Genomic DNA, 25,339 nt, shown 5'->3' with positions numbered 1-25,339 from the left:
ACTTCACTTATTTTTCACTGTGGGGCTAAGAACATACAGGAAGGTAGTTACTAACTATTTGCCTGTTCCACCTCACTCCGATCTCTGCTGGCTTACAGCGGTCTCCTGGCGGTGATACTGCGGCTTCTGGTGTCGTCTCAAGAACCAGGCAGCTTTTTATTCTCCACTGTGTTCTGTCGGCAGGGTGTTACTGCCAATGTGACAGCCGGCTCTCCGCTGCCTCACTGTGGGGAGCTGGATTTCAATCAGCATAATGTCGGCAGTGCTTTGCTGACATGAGGTCAAATGAAGCAGCAACTCTTTTAAATCTGCAAGGACTTAACACTCTGCAAAACTGGTACATTAGGTTATGCCTAGTGCTGGATTGACTCTTGAGTGGCATTGACTCTTTCCACCATACTATCCATTTAGCCCCATGCTATGCGTTTCACACTGCATAAGTTTGCCTTAGATCTGCTACACATCATTGGGCAGGCTCCACAGAGTCAAAATTGTCAGGCTCTCCAGACAAAAAATCTTTATTCTGTGACTGTTTTTAGATGTTAATTTTATCTCTTGGTCTTTAACAATGATCGAATTTAACTCCTTCCCGACCAAGCATTTTTTTGCACCTTAGTTTTTTCCTCCCTAACGTTTTTATTTTTTTTTGTTGACATAGCTGCGTGAGCACTTGATTTTTCCAGGACAGGTTTTAATTAAGAATGGCACTATTAATTTTACCAGGACTAGAAAACAGGAAAAAAAATTAAAAAGTGTGATGAAATTGCGAATGTGTTTGTTTTCAAAATCAGCCAGTCACATTTAAACCTATGTTAAATAGTAGTTAGTACAGCTGCCATCATTTAAAGTGAATCTGATAAACCCATATAAAGTTCAGCTGTTCTAGTAGGATTTTCCTGACATTTTCTTAGTTGCATTTTAAAGCAAAAGCCATGGTCTGTAAACAACTTACAACATAGCAAAAGGATCTCATTGTTGAAAGTGATCAGTCAGGAGAAGGGTACAAAACAATTTCCACTGCATTGATACACCATGGAACACTGTGAAGACAGTGTCACGCACAGTGTAGGAAAGACAAAGTGTGACACGAAGGGATGAGGGGAAGGGAGCCCAGACACTAGGGAAAGGGGGAAGTGGAGACCTCCTAGGCTGATCGGCAATAACGCTGTCTACCCCTACTGTCCCTATATTGGTTACTCACCAATCGCCACACAGGAGCCTATCCCTGTATTTCCTTAGCGCTTGGCCCTAGATAGGGAAGGGGGGGGTGAGCGCTAGTCGATCCCCACTGACAACTAAAGACAGCAAGGGGAAACAGACAAGGGGGAAGTAGCTTAGCTTGAGTCGACTTCAGAGAGATAGCACACATGTCCTCTTAGCACCAGAGAGGAAGTAAGAACTACACTTGCTCCAAGCCTTCATAAGGGGTCATGTGAATATCACCGGCACCTCCCTATTGCATGCAAAATAAAAGTATTTATACACCCAGGCCAGGGTGTTAATTAGCAAGAGGAAGGTAGCTGCTGGGTCGTAGAGTGAGACCGATCTAAGAAGGTGTCTGTAATGCCAAATGAAGAGATCGTCTGCAACCGACTGCAGAGCTACTGTCTGTCACATCTGACACACCCGTGACAGACAGTCATCAAGTAGTGGCTTAAATTTGAGACAACAGAGACATTACTTAGAACTGGATGTCTCTGAAAAATTGATGAAAAGACAAGAAGAAAATTGTTCCAGGAGGCTGCCAAGAGACTTAAAGAAACAGTAAAGGAGCTGCAGAAATTTCTGGCAAGTACTTGTTGTGTATGCATGTGACAAAACCTATATCAAGTCCATCAAAAGAATGTGGGAAGATGAGTTATGGTCGGGTGAAACCAAGGTTGACATTTTTGGCCATATTTGCAAAAGCCAACACTGTGCATCACCAAAAGAAGACCATACCTACAGTGAAGCATGGTTGAGGCAGCATTATGCTTTAGGGCTGTTTTTCAACAGCTGGAATTGGGATTTTAATCAGGGTGGAAGGCAGGGGCGGACCTACCGCCCGTGCAGCCGGTTCATTGAACGGGGGCCCCCGAGGGAGAGGGGGCCTCTCCAGCCTCCAGCAGGGCCGCCATCAGGGCATGACTGCCCTGACTTCAGCATGGGGCCCGGCCGGTCGGGGCCCCCTCGGAGCCCCGTTGGGACCCCCCTCTTGTGCGTCTCCTCATGGGGCCCCCCCGCAGGACCCCCCGCCGTCACATCACCGCCCGCCGTCACATGACCGGAGATGTCGCTGCGCTCAGCATGGGTCCCCGGCCCCATGCTGAGCGCAGGGACATCTCCGGTCATGTGATGGTACCGGCACAATACTTACCCCTCCCCGTGCCTCTGCAGCGTCTTCCGCGTCCTCTGACTGTGACGTCTCAGGTCAGAGGGCGCGGTGATGTCTTTACACCGCGCGCGCTCTCTCCTGACCTGTCACAGTGCAGAGAGGGAAGACACGCACAACGCTGGAGTCCGGAGCAGAGCCAGCAGCAGGTAAGAAGTGAGGTGAGTATTGGATTTTTTTATTTTTTTCATGTATGGGGGCATGGGGCATTATATGGTGGGGGGGTGTGACATCCTGCATGGGGCATTATATGGGGGGGTGACATCCTGCATGGGGCATTATATGGGGGAGGTGACATCCTGCATGGGGCATTATATGGGGGGGTGTGACATCCTGCATGGGGCATTATAAGAGGGGGAGGGGGTGTGTGACATCCTGCATGGGGCATTATATGGGGGTGGGGGGGAGTGTGACATCCTGCATGGGGCATTATAAGAGGGGAAGGGGGGAAGTGACTTCCTGCATGGGGCATTATAAGAGGGGAAGGGGGGAAGTGACATCCTGCATGGGGCATTATAAGGGAGGGGGTGTGACATCCTGCATGGGGCATTATAAGGGAGGGGGTGTGACATCCTGCATGGGGCATTATAAGGGAGGGGGTGTGACATCCTGCATGGGGCATTATAAGAGGGGGAGGGGGGAATTGACATCCTGCATGGGGCATTATAAGGAGGGTGGGTGTGTGACATACTGCATGGGGCATTATAAGGAGGGGGGGTGTGTGACCTCCTGCATGGGGCATTATAAGGGAGGGGGTGGTCTGACATACTGCATGGGGCACTGGAAAGGAGGGAAGTGACATCCTGCAAGGGCCATTATATGGGGGAGGAGGTGACATCCTGCATGGGGCATTTTATGGGGGGTAGAAGTGACAACCTGCATAGGGCATTAAAAGGGGGGTGTCATCCTGCATGGGGCATTATAAGGGGGGGAACAGCCTGCATGGAGCATTACATGGGGGCCAATATTCTGTATGGAGCGTTATATGGGGGTCAGTATTCTGTATGGAGCGTTATATGGGGGTCAGTATTCTGTATGGAGCAATTTATGGGGGCCAGTATTCTGTATGCAGTGTTATATGGGGACCAGTATCCTGTATGGAGCGTTATATGGGGACCAGTATCCTGTATGGAGCATTATATGGGGACCAGTATCCTGTATGGAGCATTATAAGGGGGTCAGTATCCTGTATGGAGCATTATATGGTGCCCATAATACTGTATGGAGGACTATACTGTCCGGTCTGCACTGTGCGCTGTGAGGATTCGCCGGTTTCTGAGCTATTGTAGAATTTACAATAGATATCGCTCGTGTAATGGCGCATTATAAGGGGGGGGCAGCCTGCATGGAGCGTTATATGGGGGCCAATATTCTGTATGGAGCGTTATATGGGTCAGTATTCTGTATGGAGCGTTATATGGGGGACAGTATTCTGTATGGAGCGTTATATGGGGGCCAGTATTCTGTATGCAGTGTTATATGGGGACCAGTATCCTGTATGGAGCATTATATGGGGACCAGTATCCTGTATGGAGCATTATATGGTGCCCATAATACTGTATGGAGGACTATACTGTCCGGTCTGCACTGTGCGCTGTGAGGATTCACCGGTTTCTGAGCTATTGTAGAATTTACAGTAGATATCGCTCATGTAATGTAGTAAGTGAAATCTTTGGCCTTGTACTATATATATATATACAGTACAGACCAAAAGTTTGGGCACACCTTTTTATTTAAAGATTTTTCTGTATTTTCATGACTATGAAAATTGTACATTCACACTGAAGGCATCAAAACTATGAATTAACACATGTGGAATTATATACTTAACAAAAAAGTGTGATACAACTGAAAATATGTCTTATATTCTAGGTTCTTCAAAGTAGCCACCTTTTGCTTTGATGACTGCTTTGCACACTCTTGGCATTCTCTTGATGAGCTTCAAGAAGTAGTCACCGGAAATGGTTTTCACCTCACAGGTGTACCCTTGTCAGGTTTAATAAGTGGGATTTCTTGCCTTATAAATGGGGTTGGGACCAACAGTTGTGTTGTGCAAAAGTCAGGTGGATACACAGCTGATAGTCCTACTGAATAGACTGTTACAATTTGTATTATGGCAAGAAAAAAGCAGCTAAGTAAAAAAAAACGAGTGGCCATCATTACTTTAAGAAATGAAGGTCAGTCAGTCCGAAAAATTGGGAAAACTTTGAAAGTCTCCCCAAGTGCAGTTGCAAAAACCATCAAGCGCTACAAAGAAATTGGCTCACATGAGGACCGTCCCAGGAAAGGAAGACCAAGAGTCACCTCTGCTTCTGAGGATAAGTTTATCCGAGTCACCAGCCTCAGAAATCGCAGGTTAACAGCAGCTCAGATTAGAGACCAGGTCAATGCCACACAGAGTTCTAGCAGCAGACACATCTCTTCAACAACTGTTAAGAGGAGACTTTGTGCAGCAGGCCTTCATGGTAAAATAGCTGCTAGGAAACCACTGCTAAGGACAGGCAACAAGCAGAAGAGACTTGTTTGGGCTAAAGAACACAAGGAATGAACATTAGACCAGTGGAAATCTGTGCTTTGGTCAGATGAGTCCAAATTTGAGATCTTTGGTTCCAACCACTGTGTCTTTGTGAGACAGAGAAAAGGTGAACGGATGGACTCTACATGCCTGGTTCCCACTGTGAAGCATGGAGGAGGAAGTGTGATGGTGTGGGGGTGCTTTGCTGGTGACACTGCTGGGGATTTATTCAAAATTGAAGGTATACTGAACCAGCATGGCTACCACAGCATCTTTCAGCGGCATGCTATTCCATCCGGTTTGCGTTTAGTTGGACCATCATTTATTTTTCAACAGGACAATGACCTCAAACACACCTCCAGGCTGTGCAAGGGCTATTTGACCAAGAAGGAGAGTGATGGGGTGCTACGCCAGATGACCTGGCCTCCACAGTCACCAGACCTGAACCCAATCGAGATGGTTTGGGGTGAGCTGGACCGCAGAGTGAAGGCAAAAGGGCCAACAAGTGCTAAGCATCTCTGGGAATTCCTTCAAGATTGTTGGAAGACCATTTCCGGTGACTACCTCTTGAAGCTCATCAAGAGAATGCCAAGAGTGTGCAAAACAGTCATCAAAGCAAAAGGTGGCTACTTTGAAGAACCTAGAATATAAGACATATTTTTAGTTGTTTCACACTTTTTTGTTAAGTATATAATTCCACATGTGTTAATTCATAGTTTTGATGCCTTCAGTGTGAATGTACAATTTTCATAGTCATGAAAATATAGAAAAATCTTTAAATGAGAAGGTGTGTCCAAACTTTTGGTCTGTACTGTATATATATATATATATATATATATATATATATATATATATATATATATATTTCTCTGTGGTATCTGTGCATCATGAATCATGGTATGTGTTAAAGGGGCCACTGAAACTCTGTCGCCCAGGGCCCACAAAAACCTGGAGCCGGCCCTGGGGGTAAGTATAACAAGTTTTATTTTTTTTAAATACAATTAATTAACTAGGAGTGGGGGGAATCAGAGATGCACGGGGGGGGAGGCCCTTCATGCCCCCTATGAAGGGCAGGGGGGGGGGCCCAAAAAATTCTTGCACAGGGGCCCACTACAGTCTGTGTCCGCCCCTGGTGGAAGGAATTATGAACAGTTCCAAATATCTGTGATTTTTGCAACAAAACCATTAAGTCTCTGCTAAAAAGCTGAAGATAAAGAGGAATTTCACTTTTCAACATGGCAATGACCCTAAGCATACCTCCAAATCAACAAAAGAATTGCTTTACTAGAAGAAGTTTAAAGGTTTGGAATGGTCCAGCCTGAGCCCAGACCTAAATCCAATTGAAAATCTGTGAGTTGACGTGAAGAGGGCTGTACACAGGAGATGCCCTCGCAATCTGACAGATTTGGAGTACTACTGCAAGGCAGAGTGAGCAAAGATTTCCAATTCTAGATGTGCCATGCTGATAGACTGCTACCCAAAAATACTGAAATGGAATCTGTCATCAGGTCTTTGCTACCGCATCTGAGAGCAACATGATGTAGGGGCAGATACACTGACACCACTGATGTGTCATTACTGAGCTTGCTGTCATTTTGATAAAATCACTGTCTTATCTGCTGCAGATCTACCAGTTCTCTGAATGTTGAGCACTGTATAACCCCAACCACACCACTGATTGCCAACTTTCTGTGTACACTGTGCATAGGCAGAAAACAGAGGGTTAGTAGTCCTCTAATGATAATATCCTGTTGATAAAACAGTGATTTTGTCAAGACTACACTAAGCAGCCCAGAAAGTGACACATCAATGGAGTCAAGAACTCTGTCTCTACATTATGCTGCACTCAGATTAGGTGGCAAAAGCCTGGTTACAGATTCACTTAAAGGCGGTTGTAAATGCAAAGGGTACTTCAATAAAGCATTAGTTTATGGGTGTGCATATTTATGCAGCCACATTATTTTCATTCTTTATTCTACTTTTTCAACCTGAAAAGATAAAATCATTCTTCTTGGTATGATTTTTTTTTTACATGTTAAAAACCTGATGTTATCACAGGGGTATGAAGGCTTTTTCTATCCACTGTATACTGCAATACCAGAGTATTGCATTATATAGTAAAAATAATGGTTTCCTATGAATGCCAACCACAGACTGGTTTTCATAGGACCATGGACAAGAAGGGCACAGGGAGGGGCCTTTACCTCGACTCTACCCGCTGATGTGAGAGGCAGATTCTGCTGTGTAAGCTTAAGTTCCCACTATTAGTTTTTGGTGAGCTTTTGATGCAGGGTATTTTTGCTGAGCAAAAAAAAATTGTTGTTGATCAATACATCTAATGTCGGTAAGGGTTTAATATACTGATTATAAAAGAAGATGGCGGTTGTTAGTGCCTTGTATTGTATCCAACTCCAGAGAACCGCCCCTCTGTTGTACATTGCTCACAAATTTCACTCTCTGCTTAATCTAAAGATAAAAAATATACATCCTCCACTTTTTGAGAGGTAGTAACTGTTACTATGTAAGGGGATTTCGACTGGACTGTCGCGTTCCTACTCCTGAAGACACCAATCACGTTCAATGGTGCATAATGTGCAGTGTGTCATGAGTCTTTTATATACACTGCTCAAAAAAATAAAGGGAACACTGAAACAACAGAATATAACTCCAAGTAAATCAAACTTCTGTGAAATCAAACTGTCCACTTAGGAAGCAACACTGATTGACAATCAATTTCACATGCTATTGTGCAAATGGAATAGACAATAGATGGAAATTATTGGCAATTATCAAGACACCCTCAATAAAGGAGTGGTTCTGCAGGTGGGGACCACAGACCACATCTCAGTACCAATGCTTTCTGGCTGATGTTTTGGTCACTTTTGAATGTTGGTTGTGCTTTCACACTTGTGGTAGCATGAGACGGACTCTACAACCCACAGAAGTTGCTCAGGTAGTGCAGCTCATCCAGGATGGCACATCAATGCGAGCTGTGGCAAGAAGGTTTGCTGTGTCTGTCAGCGTAGTGTCCAGAGGCTGGAAGCGCTACCAGGAGACAGGTCAGTACACCAGGAGACGTGGTGGGGGCCGTAGAAGGGCAACAACCCAGCAGCAGGACCGCTACCTCCGCCTTTGTGCAAGGAGGAACGGGAGGAGCACTGCCAGAGACCTACAAAATGACCTCCAGCAGGCCACAAATGTGCATGTGTCTGCACAAACGGTTAGAAACCGACTCCATGAGGGTGGTATGAGGGCCCGACGTCCACAGATGGGGGTTGTGCTCACAGCCCAACACCGTGCAGGACGCTTGGCATTTGCCACAGAACACCAGGATTGGCAAAGTCGCCACTGGCGCCCTATGCTCTTCACAGATGAAAGCAGGTTCACACTGAGCACATGTGACAGACGTGACAGAGTCTGGAGATGCCGTGGAGAGTGAACTGCTGCCTGCAACATCCTTCAGCATGACCGGTTTGGCAGTGGGTCAGAAATGGTGTGGGGTGGCATTTCTTTGGAGGGCCGCACAGCCCTTCATGTGCTTGCCAGAGGTGGCCTGACTGCCATTAGGTACCGAGATGAGATCCTCAGACCCCTTGTGAGACCATATGCTAGTGCGGTTGGCCCTGGGTTCCTCCTAATGCAGGACAATGCCAGACCTCATGTGGCTGGAGTGTGTCAGCAGTTACTGCAAGATGAAGGCATTGAAGCTATGGACTGGCCAGCCCGTTCCCCAGAACTGAATCCGATTGAGCACATCTGGGACATCATGTCTCGCTCCATCCACCAGCGTCACGTTACACCACAGACTGTCCAGGAGTTGGCGGATGCTTTAGTCCAGGTCTGGGAGGAGATCCCACAGGAGACCATCCGCAACCTCATCAGGAGCATGCCCAGGCGTTGTAGGGAGGTCATACAGGCACATGGAGGCCACACACAATACTGAGCCTCATTTTGACTTGTTTTAAGGACATTACATCAAAGTTGGATCAGCCTGTAGTGTGTTTTTCCACTTTAATTCTGGGGGTGACTCCAAATCCAGGCCTCCATTGGTTAATACATTTGATTTCCATTGATGATTTTTGTGTGATTTTGTTGTCAGCACATTCAACTTTGTACAGAACAAAGTATTCAATGAGAATATTTCATTCATTCACATCTAGGATGTGTTATTTGAGTGTTCCCTTTATTTTTTTGAGCAGTGTATATTGTAGTGTAAACTATGTCCTGCGGTTTTCGGTTTATATTGTGTATTTATGTGATATAATGTGATTGCAATGTATTGTGTTATAGAGTGTGATATGGTAGTGCATAGTGTATAAGTAATGTAAAGTTAATGTATAATGTGGGTAGTGTACAGTGCAGAATAAGTACAGGGTAAGATATAGGTTAGGAATTAGGACATAAGATAGTGATTGTAGTTAGATGATGACAATAGAGTAAGGAAATACTCCTGGTTTTGGCTCCCACTCCTGAGAAAAAATATTTAAAGAATACTGACCAAATACTGATACCTACATTATAATGTCAAAAGATTTTTGTTAACTGGCTGTTGGGTTTGACACATATTACACCATCTAAACAGAAAAATTCCTTTTTTGTCTATTAGTATATACACTAAACACGGAGAATTATTTAGAATTATTTAGCAATTTATATGATTGAAAATGGAAAAAAAGAATGTAAGACTTCAATTTTATATACAAAATAATTATCTATATGTGTAGCAGGAAAGAAAATAGTTTACCTGTATCCAGCATGTAGACATCACTGTAGTACACTCCATCTGCTGAACAGCCGCCAAACATGTATATTTGTTGTCCGACAGTGGCAAATGTGTGACCCAATCTTAATATAACACATCAATGAATTACTACATTTTGTTCAAAGATATCAATTATATCTGGATAATCAAAGGGATTACTTTATAATTTAGGTTTGTAAAATAATGTAAATTTTTACCTTGCCTCGGGCAAAGAGCCAGATGTCTTTACTGGCACCCATGTTTCAGAAACTGAAATTTTATTAGTGACAAAAGAATAAAAATAATTACAATTATTTTATTTATAAAGGCAAATATTTATAACTTCATAATCTAGTAAACTTTAAAATTACCCAGAACCTACTCAGATACAGTCTCATTTCAGCTTGTCTCAAATATTACTATCGTGAAAATGGAATCAGTGACAACTCAATAGATGCTTTCTAAACATTTCTGAGCCTGTACAGCACAGGGGTACATTCACTACTTGGACAACTCCTCCTTTTCCTCCCAGTAAAATAACTCTTAGGTCACGTGAACACATTCAGTATTTGGTCAGTTTTAGTGATGAGCGAGCACTAAAATGCTCGGGTACCCGTTCGATTGGAGCAAATTGGAATGCTCGAGTGCTCGGTCCGAGTAACGAGCCCAATGTAAGTCTATGAGAAACTCAATAATTTTTCCGGCGTCTCCCCCCGGCGGTCTGCAGATGGCCTAAAAATTGCCCAAATCGATGGGAACAGTGCTCAAATGACATGGGAACAGCATGGGGAAGACCCCTGGAAGCATTTCTGACTCCCAAGTCACTGTTATCAACAACGTTGTCAGAGGTATTACGCCACTTTTACGAACTCACAATAAAACATACAAAAACAAAAACAAAATTAATTTTCCTGGGAAATATGTTAAGGAACATCCTTTGCAAGGTAATGACTTGTATATAAGGCAAAATAAGTAACCAAAAAGAAAAATACTCCTCCACATCTTGGGCTATGTTCACACATAGCGTTTTTGACGCGTTTTTGCACTTTTGCATTGCTTTCAACCAAGACAAATGCATTCACCGGGAAATGTCATTTTAACATTTTACAACCTTATCTGGCCATGTGGTGTTTGAAACATCATCAGACACCTCCTGTTTCATTTATGAAGGCAGGATTGTGAAAGTCACAAACAGTATTTTTGCAACCATATTATTCTTAAAAGGGCAGCAGTCGGCCCTCGCAATTGTTAGAGAGCCATCAGCCGGCTATGCTTTGTTGTTCCCATTATTAACGAGTGGGTCTCCTATACTGTTATTGCATATGCAGTGACTGCAAGGGCTGCCAAAAATTTTGAGGAACTCCAATGCCCCTTGCAAGAGACGGAGAGGTCAGAGTGCCTCCTGAAAACAATGTTCCACAATGTTCCCATTATTAGGAAGTGTGTCTCCCATACTGGTTGGGTCAGTTACTATATCATCCACTTCCGCACCCTGGTCCTCCTCCTGACATTCTGGCAATTGTGTCTCATCATCATCCACCTCTTGCAACAGTAATTGCACTTTCCCACCGTTGCCTTCGTGTGACCGTGGCTGCTCCAATATTTGGGCATCTCTACCGCTCCTCGGCCTCTGCATGCACCATCACGTCCACTTCCCCGTCCCTTGCCACGCACCTTGCCCATTTTTAATGCAGGACAATATTTTCCATGTTCACGAGAAATGGCTGATTTTGGAAAGCAGTTATATGTGATACGTCTGACAGAGAACCACGATTTTAAATAGCTGGCCTGTAATTTGCTAATATTATCCTTCACAGACACCTAGTGTGAATAGCTTGATCGACACACTGCAATGAAATGAAAATGGAAGAAATGTCTGATTTTAGAACACTCTTATAGGTGTTATGTCTGACAGAGAACCATGGTTTTAAATAGCAGGCCTGTAATTTGCTAATACTATTCTTCACAGACACCTAGTGTGAATAGCTTGATAGACACACTGCAACAGAATGGAAAAGGAGGCCAATATTTTCCACGTTCAGTTTAAATTTCTGGATTTTTATTGCTGAAATATGGAACAGATCTGGCTTTATTCTGCAGTGAGAACAAGCAAATGGAGCAGAAACATGGTGTACTCTGGATTGCTTTGTAAGCAAATAACCAGTATTAAGATAAAAAACAAACAAGTCCTCTCTCGTCCCTGCCTGGTATCTTTTTGGGTATGCCAAAGTTTTGGCACAATTTTTGCAACTTTTGCACCAAAAGTTGCACAAATAGTTTGAGGCAGGAAGAAAGTCCATTTTTTAATTTGCACCAAATTCACGGACCACGTGTGCCATTTTCATGAATTTGGTGCCAAAAACGGCAACTAGTACCACAAGACAAAAATGGAAAGTGACTGAAAAAAAAGTCAAATGATAAATCAGGGGGCCTATACGTACTCTAGCCAAGGAAAAAATTGTTTAGCTTTCTTAGCAAAGATGTGCCAAATTGATCATTGTGTATAAGCCATATACTGTATTTAGTACAATTTGTGCCGCTCGGGCAAAGCTCGGCCTATTGATCAGAAGTTCTGGAGAAGGTGAGTGTCATTGTACCTAGTAGTTTAGCTATATTAGTGCATTTTAAGTAACAAGATCTTCTTTGAAGATTCTCTTGAAGGTTCAGCAAGTCAACATTTTGAAAAACCCTTTGATATAAATATATAATGTACATCAGTGCTGTAGAATAATTATCACAAATCTTATATACATGATTCCACTATCTTTCCTTTATTGCAATAAATCAATGAAAAATTGCATTTCTTAGGCCTCATTCACACATTAATATTTAAACAGGCACGTGAAAAAATGGTACCTATGTCATCAGTGCTTTGGATCAGTGTGTCACCAGTGTATGGTCCGAGTGTCTGTTTTTACCATCAGAATGTCATCAGTTTTATTTACATAAATTACAATGCTACTCCAATCCTTTGCAATGTTAAATATGGACAGCACACGGATGCCATCTGTTGACTGTACGTGTTTTTCACAAACCCACAGACTTGTATTAACCATTTTTAGCCATTATAAAGGAGAAAAACGGACATGTGAATAGCATCATAGATTATATTGGGTATGTGTCCTATCCGTGAAAAGAAAACGGATACAATGTGTACATGCAAAAAGGATGTCTGAGTGAGGCCTTATAGAGATGTTTGATGTCAACTCTAGTGTTGCTTGAGTGCTCGGTACTCGAATCGAACGCTCGGTACTCGAATTGAGCGCGTAGGAAGCTTTGACGTTCTCGAGTAGCAAGCTTTATGGAAGTGAATGGCAAACTCGAGCATGTTTCTGGAGGAAACATTCTCTCTCTCTGCGCCAGACTGACATAATTCAAATAAGCTTTTTACAGGAACTTGAGCACCCCCATGTTCAATCGAGTATCAAGTAGTGCTGAGCATGCTTGCCCATCAGTACTCAACACCTAAAGAGAAAAACTGTGAACCAGTCATTGGCGGGTGTTAGTAAAAGAATTAAAGGGGCTGTCCACTACTAGGACAACCCCTTCTTGATCTAAGGCTAAGTGCCCACAATGCAGAAATGCTGCAGATTTTACCCACATCTCCCTGGCAGGAAAAACGCATGCGGATTTTACAGGCGTTTTTCCTGCCAGGTAGAAGCGTTTCTCAAGCGTTTTTGCATGCATTTCTGCATGTGGGTTATCAAGCGCTTTTCCAAGCGATTTTAGCATGACTTGGAAAAGTGCTTGATAACTTGGTCACACTATATAAATCCATGCAACTGCCATGGATTTATATAGTGTGACCAAGTTAACAGTTAAAAAAAAGAATAAAAATGGTAAAAAATAAAAAAATAAACATTATACTTAGCTTCCGATGGCCCCCGGTCTCCTGTATGATGCGTCCGGTCTCTTGTACGGCTCGCAGTGGTGTAAAAGGACATTTCATGACGTCATTTAGTCATGTGACAGGTCACGCGACGGCAGACGTCAGCGGTCGCGTGACCTGTCACATGACTAAATGACGTCATGGAAGGTCCTTTTAGACCATCGCGAGCCGCTGGGCAGCCAGGACGCACCACAGAGGAGACTGGGGGACATCGGAAGGTGAGTATAATGTTTATTTTTTATTTTAAATTCTTTTTTTTTTTACAGGTACTATGGTACCCGGTCTGGATGAGACTCTCCTCTTCTTCAGACCCGGGTACCATCTGCACATTGAATCGCTTAATATTCGCATGTGCACATGTAGTCATGCGGATATTAAGCGATTCAATGCAAGCCAATGGCAGCAATTACGCTGCGTGTCCGCAAAAATAATGGACATGCTGCGTATTTTTCCGCAATGATAATCCGCAGCGGAAATTTCTGCAGCATGTGCACAGCACATGCAGATTATCATTGGGGACCATGCGTGCCGCTTCGGAAATTCCGCGGCAAAAACGCTTGAAAAACGCATAGTGGGCACGCAGCCTAAATGTTTGGACACGATAAAATAAAAAAGCTTATAATCAACTCCCATGCCGGCGCCATTCCAGTGGTGTCGGCACTCGCAGTCCCACGTCACCCATGCAGTTGTTATGACATGTGAGCTCAGCGCCCAATCAGCTCTGGAGTCACTGTCTACGCCTTCATACTAATTGAACATGAAGAGGAAATCATAGATCAGATGAGCCCTGACTTCCTCTTCATGTTCAATTTATACGAAGGCGGGGACAATGACACAAGAGCTGATTGGGCACCGGCCCCTTGTGTTATAACAACTGCACGGGAGCCCCGGCACAGTGAGTGCCGACACTGCTGGAATGGCGCCAGCACAGGAAGTGAGTATAGGCTTTTTTATTTTATTTGGACAAACATTTAGATCAAGAAGGGGTTGTCCTAGTAGTGGACAACGTCTTTAATGTAAAATTAGAGACCTGTATTTGTGTTAAAATTAAGAGCCTAAAAATTTGCTTACATGTAAAAATATATGGATTATTAACACAGATTGAAGACTAATATGTGCTTAAAATGGTTAAACATCATTTTGAATGTATAGGTAATATTTTGGAATTGTTCTTTTGTTACACATAGTAGCAATTGATTTTTCGTACAACAAATAGAACAATGTCCTTTTTTTTCTTGATTTACCTGAAACTGATTTAACAGTTAATTGGAATACATTCAGTTATTCATTAAAGCCACGGCAATACATTGATTTTTGGTAAACTTTACTAGACCAGTCAAACACTAGATAAAGACATAATTTATTTAAAGCACATTACCTGTGTTGAACATGTGCAGATCATCTACAACGTTTCCATGGTTGATACCACCAAAGACAAAAACATTTTCACCAACAACGCCCACACTATGGCTCAAGGTCTGAGGAGCAGCTCCAGTTGGTTTTAATTTCTCCCATTTTAAGGTACCTGAAATGTAAGGACACTGTTTATATTTTTAATCTTTGCGATCCTTTTTTTGTCTAGGACTAGAAAAAACAACAATTCATCTTTCTGGCAGCGGAGGTCAAAAGTAATGGTTGGGCCATTAGCATTTATGGTAATTCAATCAGGTTTCGCCTTTTTTCCTAAAATGTTGATTTAACATTTCCTACCCAATTCCAATGAGTCAGAATAAGACTGGGACAGAGACTTCTATAGTCTCACTACTCTTAGAGGTTGTGCATACAGCATCTTTTTCAGGCGGATTCAGCCCAGAATCTGCCGGAAAAAGGGCTGCAAAAGCACCTCATAAATGAACACAGCGCACAACAATGTCAAAATGACATTGCTGTGCACATGTTCCAACTTCGGTCACCTCTTAGGAAATCATCAAGCGGTTAAAAGGAGTGAGATGCTCACTCTTTGGGGGCTTCCCAGTTTTCTATACTTACTCGTACAGTGATAGCCACCAGTGGGGAAGCCGCCGCAAAACTGAGGGCAAAGCCACCTCAGGAAAATGTCTGCCAGCGCTTTCCGAAAGCAGTTTTGCCTTGGAAAATTCAGCGTAAGCACTTACCCTTATACAATCATGGCCGAAAATGTAGGTACCCTTGAAATTGTTCCAGAAAATTAAATATTTCTTTCAGAAAAAATATTGTAAATACACATGTTTTGTCATACATATGTTTATTTCCTTTGTGTGGATTGGTACAACACAAAAAAACAGAGAAAAAAAGGCAAATTGGACAGCATTTCACACAAAATATTAATTTGAGGGTGCCCACGATTTCGTCTGGACTATTTTGGGGGTTTTGAAATTATGTCCAATTAGCCTTTTTTTCTCAGTTTTTTGTGTTGTTACAATACGCACAAAGGAAATAAACATGTACACTGTGTGCAGAATTATTAGGCAAATGAGTATTTTGATCACATGATACTTTTTATACATGTTGTCCTACTCCAAGCTGCATAGGCTTAAGAGCCAACTACCAATTAAGTAAATCTGGTGATGTGCATCTCTAATGACATCAACACCCTATATAAGGTGTGCTTAATTATTAGGCAACTTCCTTTCCTTTGGCAAAATGAGTCAGAAGAGAGATTTGACGGGCTCTGAAAAGTCCAAAATTGTGAGATGTCTTGCAGAGGGATGCAGCAGTCTTGAAATTTCCAAACTTTTGAAGCGTGATCACCGAACAATCAAGCATTTCATGGCAAATAGCCAACAGGGTCGCAAGAAGCGTGTTGGCCAAAAAAGGCGCAAAATAACTGCCCACGAATTGAGGAAAATCAAGCGTGAAGCTGCCAAGATGCCATTCGCCACCAGTTTTGCCATATTTCAGAGCAGCAACATTACTGGAGTATCAAAAAGCACAAGGTGTGCGATACTCAGGGACATGGCCAAGGTAAGGAAGGATGAAAAAAGACCACCTTTGAACAAGAAACATACGATAAAACATCAAGAATGGGCCAAGAAATATCTTAAGACTGATTTTTCAAAGGTTTTATGTACTGATGAAATGAGAGTGACTCTTGATGGGCCAGATGGATGGGCCAGAGGCTGGATCAGTAAAGAGCAGAGAGCTCCACTCTGACTCAGACGTCAGCAAGGTGGAGGTGGGGTACTGGTTTGGGCTGGTATCATCAAAGATGAACTTGTGGGACCTTTTCGGGTTGAGGATGGAGTGAAGCTCAATTCCCAGACCTACTGCCAGTTTCTGGAAGACAACTTCTTCAAGCAGTGGTACAGGAAGAAGTCGGTATCGTTCAAGAAAAACATGATTTTCATGCAGGACAATGCTCCATCACATGCATACAACTACTCCACAGCGTGGCTGGCCAGTAAAGGTCTAAAAGAAGAAAAAATAATGACATGGCCCCCTTGTTCACCTGATCTGAACCCCATAGAGAACCTGTGGTCCAAAAAAACAGATCAAGCAACTGACAGAATCTATGGATGGAAGGCTGTTGAGTGTCATCATAAAGAAAGGTGGCTATATTGATCACTAATTTTTTGGGTTTTTGTTTTTGCATGTCAGAAATGTTTATTTATAAATTTTGTGCACTGATATTGGTTTACCTGGTGAAAATAAACAAGTGAGATGGGATTATATTTGGTTTTTATTAAGTTGCCTAATAATTCTGCACAGTAATAGTTACCTGCACAAACAGATATCCTCCTAAGATAGCCAAATCTAAAAAAAAAACACTCCAACTTCCAAAAATATTAAGCTTGGATATTTATGAGTCTTTTGGGTTGATTGAGAACATAGTTGTTGATCAATAATAAAAATAATCCTCTAAAATACAACTTGCCTAATAATTCTGCACACAGTGTATAACAAAACATGTGTAATTGAAATAATTTTCTGGGAGAAATACTTCATCTGCTGGAACAAGTTCAAGGGTGCCAACACTTTCGGCCATGACTGTAGCATAGAATTCTCATTCTTTGTCAATGGGGAAACATTCAATCCTCAATCCATTTGGATATTGTTATATTTAAATATAGTAATTAGGTCACCAAAAGTAAACTTTTTTTCTAAACTAAATCCCATTGATCCCATTAAATGTAAGTAAATATAGAAACATTATGTCCAAAAGAATTCTGCATCATGGCACTCAAAAAAAAACCATTTCATGCTTCTTACCTAGGTCAAAAGAGTGTATCCCCGGCAAACATTCATCAGCACCTTTGTCATCATGACCTCCAAACAAAAAGATTTCTTTGTTCACAACACTGGAAAAATGAACAATATCATGAGTGTTCTTTGTGAGATCAAACTTTTTTTCAATGGATTGGTTATACGTATATATCCTTTTTATTAGCCCACTTAAAGTGTACAAAAAAGCAGTTTCCAAGGTAGTAGGGGATCCAGCACACGTGAATAGATAACATTAATGTTCATTCCAAAATTGTTAAAAACATCTTCATCCGTGTACATTCCATAAAAAGATTAGGTAAAAGCCATTATACATGTGAGTTATTACGCATTTCAAAAGATTGCGAAAGATTGTGCTTTAATAGCATCTGGTATAGAGTGTGATTTACTAACCCCATGTATTCCAGATTGGGACACATTCTACCAGACTTGATAAGAAAGCATTTAAAAACTAAATAGCAACATAACAAAGAAATAGAGGCAACAAATGAACAAAATATATGCTAATAGCTTTAAATATGTACATGCTGTTCTAGATTATCCTGATGAAGTATTAGATATAGTCCAAATAATAATCAATAGAAAAAAACACAATACCGATGTAGATAGTGTTTAGTTGGTGCTGTTGATCAATGAATGTAAACAGTACCAGAGAAAATAGTACATGTTCAAAGAATATATCAGATTTAGTCTGTATAGCGATCACTGAAAAGAACACAATATAGATGAAAATAGCATTCGATATTGCACGTTTAGTTGTGTGTAGTGTGAATAGTATATACCCTACAAAGAGATGCCACACCTTATAAATAATTAAAATTAATAATTAATTATTATTTTAATTAATTAAAATTAATATATATATTTATTCCAGGGAAATGATAAGCACAGAAAAAGGGGGGTACCAGGAGATCAAGGTGTGTTGGTTATATATATTCAAAAATTACAATACATTGACTTACGATAATTTAATAAGCCATACGTATATCTGTTACATGGGAAACAAATTCCTGTAGCTTAAAGGTGCAGGGGCATAAATAATAAATACAGTGGTAGCCAAAAGTATTGGCACCCCTGCAATTCTGTCAGATAATACTCAGTTTCTTCCTGAAAATGATTGCAATCACAAATTCTTTGGTATTATTATCTTCATTTAATTTGCTTGCAAGGAAAAAACACAAAAGAGAATGAAGCAAAAATCAAATCATTGATCATTTCACACAAAACTCCAAAATTGGGCCAGACAAAAGTATTGGCACCCTCAGCCTAATACTTGGTTGCACAACCTTTAGCCAAAATAACTGCGAACAACCGCTTCCGGTAACCATCAATGAGTTTCTTACAATGCTCTGCTGGAATTGTAGACCATTCTTCTTTGGCAAACTGCTCCAGGTCCCTGATATTTGAAGGGTGCCTTCTCCAAACTGCCATTTTGAGATCTCTCCACAGGTGTTCTATGGGATTCAGGTCTGGCCTCATTGCTGGCCACCTTAGAAGTCTCCAGTGCTTTCTGTCAAACCCTTTTATAGTGCTTTTGGAAGTGTGTTTTGGGTCATTGTCCTGCTGGAAGACCCATGACCTCTGAGGGAGACCCAGCTTTCTCACACTTGGCCCTACATTATGCTGCAAAATTTGTTGGTAGTCTTCAGACTTCATAATGCCATGCACACGGTCAAGCAGTCCAGTGCCAGAGGCAGCAAAGCAACCCCAAAACATCAGGGAACCTCCGCCATGTTTGACTGTAGGGACCGTGTTCTTTTCTTTGAATGCCTCTTTTTTTTTCCTGTACACTCTATGTTGATGCTTTTTCCCAAAAAGCTCTACTTTTGTCTCATCTGACCAGAGAACATTCTTCCAAAACGTTTTATGCTTTCTCAGGTAAGTTTTGGCAAACTCCAGCCTGGCTTTTTTATATCTAGGGGTAAGAAGTGGGGTCTTCCTGGGTATCCTACCATACAGTCCCTTTTCATTCAGACGTCGACGGATAGTACGGGTTGACACTGTTGTACCCTCGGACTGCAGGGCAGCTTGAACTTGTTTGGATGTTAGTCGAGGTTCTTTATCCACCATCTGCACAATCTAGCGTTGAAATCTCTCATCAATTTTTCTTTTCCGTCCACATCTAGGGAGGTTAGCCACAGTGCCATGGGCTTTAAACTTCTTGATGACACTGCGCACGGAAGACACAGGAACATTCAGGTCTTTGGAGATGGACTTGTAGCCTTGAGATTGCTCATGCCTCCTCACAATTTGGTTTCTCAAGTCCTCAGACAGTTCTTTGGTCTTCTTTCTTTTCTCCATGCTCAATGTGGTACACACAAGGACACAGGACAGAGGTTGAGTCAACTTTAATCCATGTTAACTGGCTGCAAGTGTGATTTAGTTATTGCCAACACCTGTTAGGTGCCACAGGTAAGTTACAGGTGCTGTTAATTACACAAATTAGAGAAGCATCACATGATTTTTCAAACAGTGCCAATACTTTTGTCCACCCCCCTTTTTAGGTTTGGTGTGGAATTGTATCCAATTTGGCTTTAGGACAATTCTTTTTGTGTTTTTTCATTGCGACAAATTAAATGAAGATAATAATACCAAAGAATTTGTGATTGCAATCATTTTCAGGAAGAAACTGAGTATTATCTGACAGAATTGCAGGGGTGCCAATACTTTTGGCCACCACTGTATACTCGTACTAAGTAATTTATATATATATATATATATATATATATATATATATATATATATATACATGTATTATAATTATGTTTTTAAACAATTTAATAAATTATATATTTTAATTATTTATAAGGTGTGGCAACTCATTGTAGGGTATATATTTAATCTTAGTTGCATACACTTAGTATTGGATTTTGTGTAAATTGGTGTTCTGAGTGTGAACAGTGCCAAAGGAAACAATAGAAATGGCTTTAAAGTTTATGTTGAGAGAGCTGGACGTGTGTAAATAATATTGGATTGCACATCAGTTTATTAGTGCATGTGGATGGTACTGATGGAGATTTATTAATGCATGTGAAATGATGCAAAAATAAACAATAATTTTTTTTTTCATTTTTCCTCTTTCTCCTTTCCCTTCTTTTGAAAATCAATTGCAAATAATATGAATAATGTGTGAATAATGGTTTATTCAAATGTAAGAAATAACTTCATAGATATAAATGTGGGGTTATGGGAAAAAAATAACAATATTAGATACAATAAGATTTAAACGGCGGAAATAGGATAAGTATAATTAAGCAGTTTGTATACTTCAATGTATAGGTATATTAGTACTGTACTATATAATAGTGCCTCGGTGTAACAGCTCTCTCTGAGTCACCGGGGCGGTGCAGGGGAGCGATTACATCACCCGCTCAGTATGCTGGGAGTGTGGCTGTAATCATGCCCAGGGATTTTGCCTAGTGACAGCCGGCTTGCAACGTGTGTGTGCAGAGCGAACTGTCACTCAGTGCCTGGGCGTGATTATAGGTGCACACTCAGTATACTGAAAGGTGACGAAATCAATCCAATGAAACGCCCTAGTGACTCGGAAAAAGTTGTTACACCCTGATTAAAACTTAAAAGGAGTATTCCCATCTCCAAGATCCTATCGCAATATGTAGTAGGTGTAATAATAATAATAATATTAGCAAATACCTCCAATTACAAATGTAGTATAGTTTTTCTGATTTGCTATGTCTCTTTCCTCGTGTGCAGGCATTGCAGGACCTTAGGTATCCATGGTTACGACCACTGATATAGTGAGTTAGTTAGCTAGCTGCTAGTGGTCGTAACCATGGATACCTAAGGTCCTGCAATGTCTGCACATGAGGAAAGAGACATAGCAAATCAGAAAAACTATACTACATTTGTAATTGGAGGTATTTGCTAATATTATTATTAATACACCTACTACATAGTGGGAAAGGACCTTGGAGATGGGAACACCCCTTTAATTATCTCTGTGTAGCCACACTTCAAGCCAGCAGGCTATATAGGGATTTTAATGCCATTTACCTGCAGATTAACTCTACTGTATATCTGAAGGTAAATAGCGTTTCTGGTGATGTCAAGTTCCCTTTAATTAAAGACTATGAAATAAAGAAAAACAAAAATTCTTCCACAAGTCGAATCTATTACTTACAAAATGTCATGGCCTTCTCGAGGTGATGGTATATGGCCAGTCTGTGGGATTAGTTCCCATGTTACATCATTAGGTGTTACTGTGGAATAAATTTGACCCAATTACAACAAAATAATTTTTTCTTATGGTATAATGAATTTAAAAAGATGTATTATTCTTGAGATTCAAAATAAAAAAATTACAATTTTTTATTACAGGGAATCTGTCACCAAGTTTTTGCTACCACATTTGAGAGCAGCATGAGGTAGGGACAGAGACACTGATTTCAGTGATGTGTTACTTTTTGGACTGCTTGCTGCAGTTTTTATAAAATCCCTGTTTTATCTGCTGCAGATCTAGCAGTTCTCTGAATGCTGAGCTCTGTATAACCCCGCCCACACCACTGATTGGCAGATTTCTGTGTATACTGTTCATGTGCTTAAGGCTGCCAATCAGTGATGGGAGCGTGGTTATACAGAACTCTTAAATATGGAGGATTACATGGCAGCAGGTTTACTAGCCCCTACTAATAATCTCCTGCTAATAAAACAGTTATTTTACCAAAACTAAAGCACATAGCCCAATAAGTGGCACATCACTGAAATCAGGGTCTCTGTCTTTACACTATGCTGCTCTCAGATTAGGTGGTTAAAACTGTTCACAGATTCACTTTAAATTCAGCTTGCTTCAGAAGCTGTTATTGGTTGATAGGGCCCTTTAAATATCGGCCATGAAAATTTTTCCATGACTACACCTTTTTCAGGTTGCTCCTTGTCCCATTATCTGCTCCCTGAATGTATGTTTGGACACGAGGGCTCAATACGATGTTGGAGCATCCTGGCATCATGCACCAGAAAGGCAGAAACCATCTGGAAGTGAGGCTTTCCTGGATGTTTGTAAGAATATCTTCCAATATCTTCTGCTCAATGCATTCATCATGCTCACCCGGTCAGTGAGCATATCCAGGGGAAAACCCACTCGGGAGAAAATCTCCAGCAAGACGGTGGCCACGTTGTCGGCCTGAATGGACGACAAGTCTACCACTTCTGGGTACCGGGTGGTATAGTCTACTACCGTCAGTATGAAGCATCTCCCGGAGCTGCTGGGAGTGGCCATCAGACCAACCAAATGCACAGCCACCCTCCTGAAAGGATCTTCAATGATGGGCAGCGCTACCAGTGTGGTTTTGGGGTGCCACCCCATCTTCCCCACTCTCTGACAGGTGTCACACAAACGGCAGTAGGCATCCTTGGCCAGTAGAAATTTTGGGCTAGTCTTGCCTTGGTCTTAGTGATCCCTGGATGTCCGGCCATCGGAATCTCGTGTGCCATCTGCAACAACTCCGCCCTGAACGGATAGGTCACCACTAACTGTTGGTCCCTGGGCCACACCTCTGGTGAACCTCGCTGGACCGTTACCCTGTACAGCCGTCCTTGGTCCCAGACCACCCGCTCGAGGTCTGAGTCCGAGGGAGGCTGTGCCGCCTGCTCCTTAAGAACTTTCAGGCTGTTGTCAGTCTTCAACGCCACCTGAAACCCCTGTCTGAAAGTGGCCAGAATAGACTAGACTGCCACGTCTTCTGTCAGTTCCCCGGGACCTGTCTCCTGGCCTCCGTCTGACTCGGCAGGCACTTGGTCGGAATGGGAAAAACCGTTGAACCCCCGAGGGGCCCAAGTGCTGTCACTGCGTGTGACAGCGGTCACAGCCGCTTCTCCTCTGCTTCTGACCAAGCCTCCGGTCCAAACAGCCAAACCTGGCCCTCTGACATCCCGGTTGTGGAGGAACCCTGCAATGCGGCCTTACTTGGGAGCCCTACCTCTCCTGGGACTGGTCCATTGCATGCTTCCCCAGCGCAGCTGTCTGTCCCCTCCGTGACAACCTCACAGGACAAACTGTTCCAGCATGCCTGCTGGCCACACTTTAAGGCCTTATCACAGCTGACTTGATTGATCTCCTCCCCCCAGAGGGGAGAGGGACACAGTAAATCGCCCACCCCCACATCCCCATTAGTAGGCATGTTAATTATATTTACATCAACAGGGGTGGACATGATGTTGTCAGGAGGGTCAGGCCTTGGGGGTACAGTGGCCACATAGTGGGACACTAACCATCCAAAGTCTCTCCCAAGCAAGACACTTGCGGGAAAATTCGGGGTTACCCCCACCTCCTGCGCTCCCCTCCTGGCACCCCAGTCTAAATACACCTTGGCGAAGGGCAGCGCCAGCTCGAAGCCTCCAATCCCGGAGACGGCGAGAGCTTTCCCAGGTACCAAATCCTGGGGCGACACTAGTTCAGGCCGCAAAAGAGTCATCTCAGCGCTGGTGTTTCGCAGTCCCATGGCCCTGGCCTGGCCTATGGTGATGGTCGGAAGATTGTCAAGGGACCTCCCACCACCCCCACTCACACACTAAACAGTGGACAGTTTCTGGGACGGGTATGGGCCCTTCTGGCGCTGGGGACACATGGCTTTGAAGTGGCCCGGCTGTCTGCAGAGTTGACACAGTTGGGGTTCCTCTACCGGTGAGGAGAGGAAAGCATAGGTAGGTGCCCCCTTGGGCTTGGGGGCAGGGACAGCAGGCACCGCGTTAGTCTTACTTCCTCTCCAGCCGGCAAGTTTCTTAGCCTCTGGAGTCCTGTTGTTGTAGTACTCGTTGGCAAGTGTCACTGTTGCAGAGGCTTCCATTGGCTTCCGGTCACGGAGGTACTGTTGGCGGTCCTGCGGGCAGTTCCACAGAAACTGCTCAGTCGGGATGAGCTCCTTCAGCTGTTGGACGATGGTGAGCTTCAGTCCCATGGTCCATTGGTCAACTGCTCTCAGTAGGGCCCGCATGTGATAGACCCAGCTGTCTACAGGACCTCGCTGTATACTCCAGAGCTTCTTTCGGTACATACGTCTCGGGGGTCAAGTTCTACTGCCGGACCAGAGCCTGCTTGATGTCCTCATAGCTCAGGGTGGTCTCACTGGGCAGGTACCCAAAGATTTCCAGGGCCTTACCCCTGAGGCTAGGGGTTAAGAACCGGACCCACTGGTCCTCAGGCAGATGGTACTGATGGCAGTTTTTTTCCAAATGCCAGCAAGAAAGTGTCAAAGTCTCCTCCTTTTTCCAGCACGGGGAAGTCCTCCACCTGTAGCTTCGGGACACTGATCTCAGAGAACTCGCGACTGGCTGGGGTCGGCAGCTGAAGCTGGAGTTGGAGCATTTTTTACTGGTGCTCCCGCTGTCGTTCTGCTATGAAGGTCTCATAGGTGGCCTTGTCCCCAGCCTTGAGACTGGCCAAGGCAGCTTGCATGAGGTCATACAAGCCTGCCTGGCTCAAGGGATGGGCAGGTGGTGAGTGGCCCACTGTGGGACCGACTGCCGGCGACTGTCTCCTTGGGGAGCCAGGGATAGACCCCTCTCCTAGAGTGACATCATCTTCCACCTCCTCCTCATTGTCCGTAGCATTGCCCACCTCCTTGGTTCCGCCCTTGGCACCACTGGCCATTCTTGCACTCTATGGTG

The 25,339-nt window shown here is 43.0% G+C and overlaps 1 protein-coding gene across 3 annotated transcripts in view; it reads right to left on the bottom strand.

Annotated features, from left to right (window-relative positions):
• The window catches only part of LOC141166450 (kelch domain-containing protein 3-like), a 103,294-nt gene that overhangs the window by 59,451 nt on the left and 18,504 nt on the right, over window positions 1-25,339 (bottom strand). For all 3 annotated transcript variants that reach the window (XM_073653141.1, XM_073653132.1, XM_073653150.1), the window contains 5 exons: window positions 21,858-21,936; window positions 17,705-17,793; window positions 14,895-15,041; window positions 9,846-9,897; window positions 9,631-9,731 (listed from right to left, as the gene is read on the bottom strand). In XM_073653141.1, the coding sequence (XP_073509242.1) occupies window positions 9,631-9,731; window positions 9,846-9,897; window positions 14,895-15,041; window positions 17,705-17,793; window positions 21,858-21,936 (468 nt within the window). The remainder of the gene's footprint in view (window positions 1-9,630; window positions 9,732-9,845; window positions 9,898-14,894; window positions 15,042-17,704; window positions 17,794-21,857; window positions 21,937-25,339) is intronic.

The sequence above is a fragment of the Phyllobates terribilis genome, unplaced genomic scaffold (assembly GCF_046119375.1).
Source record: "Phyllobates terribilis strain yellow unplaced genomic scaffold, ASM4611937v1 Scaffold_1__5_contigs__length_1240528914, whole genome shotgun sequence".
Taxonomy (NCBI): domain Eukaryota; kingdom Metazoa; phylum Chordata; class Amphibia; order Anura; family Dendrobatidae; genus Phyllobates; species Phyllobates terribilis.
Note: the sequence above shows the minus strand (reverse complement) of the source record. Positions and strands in the feature narration are given on the sequence as shown.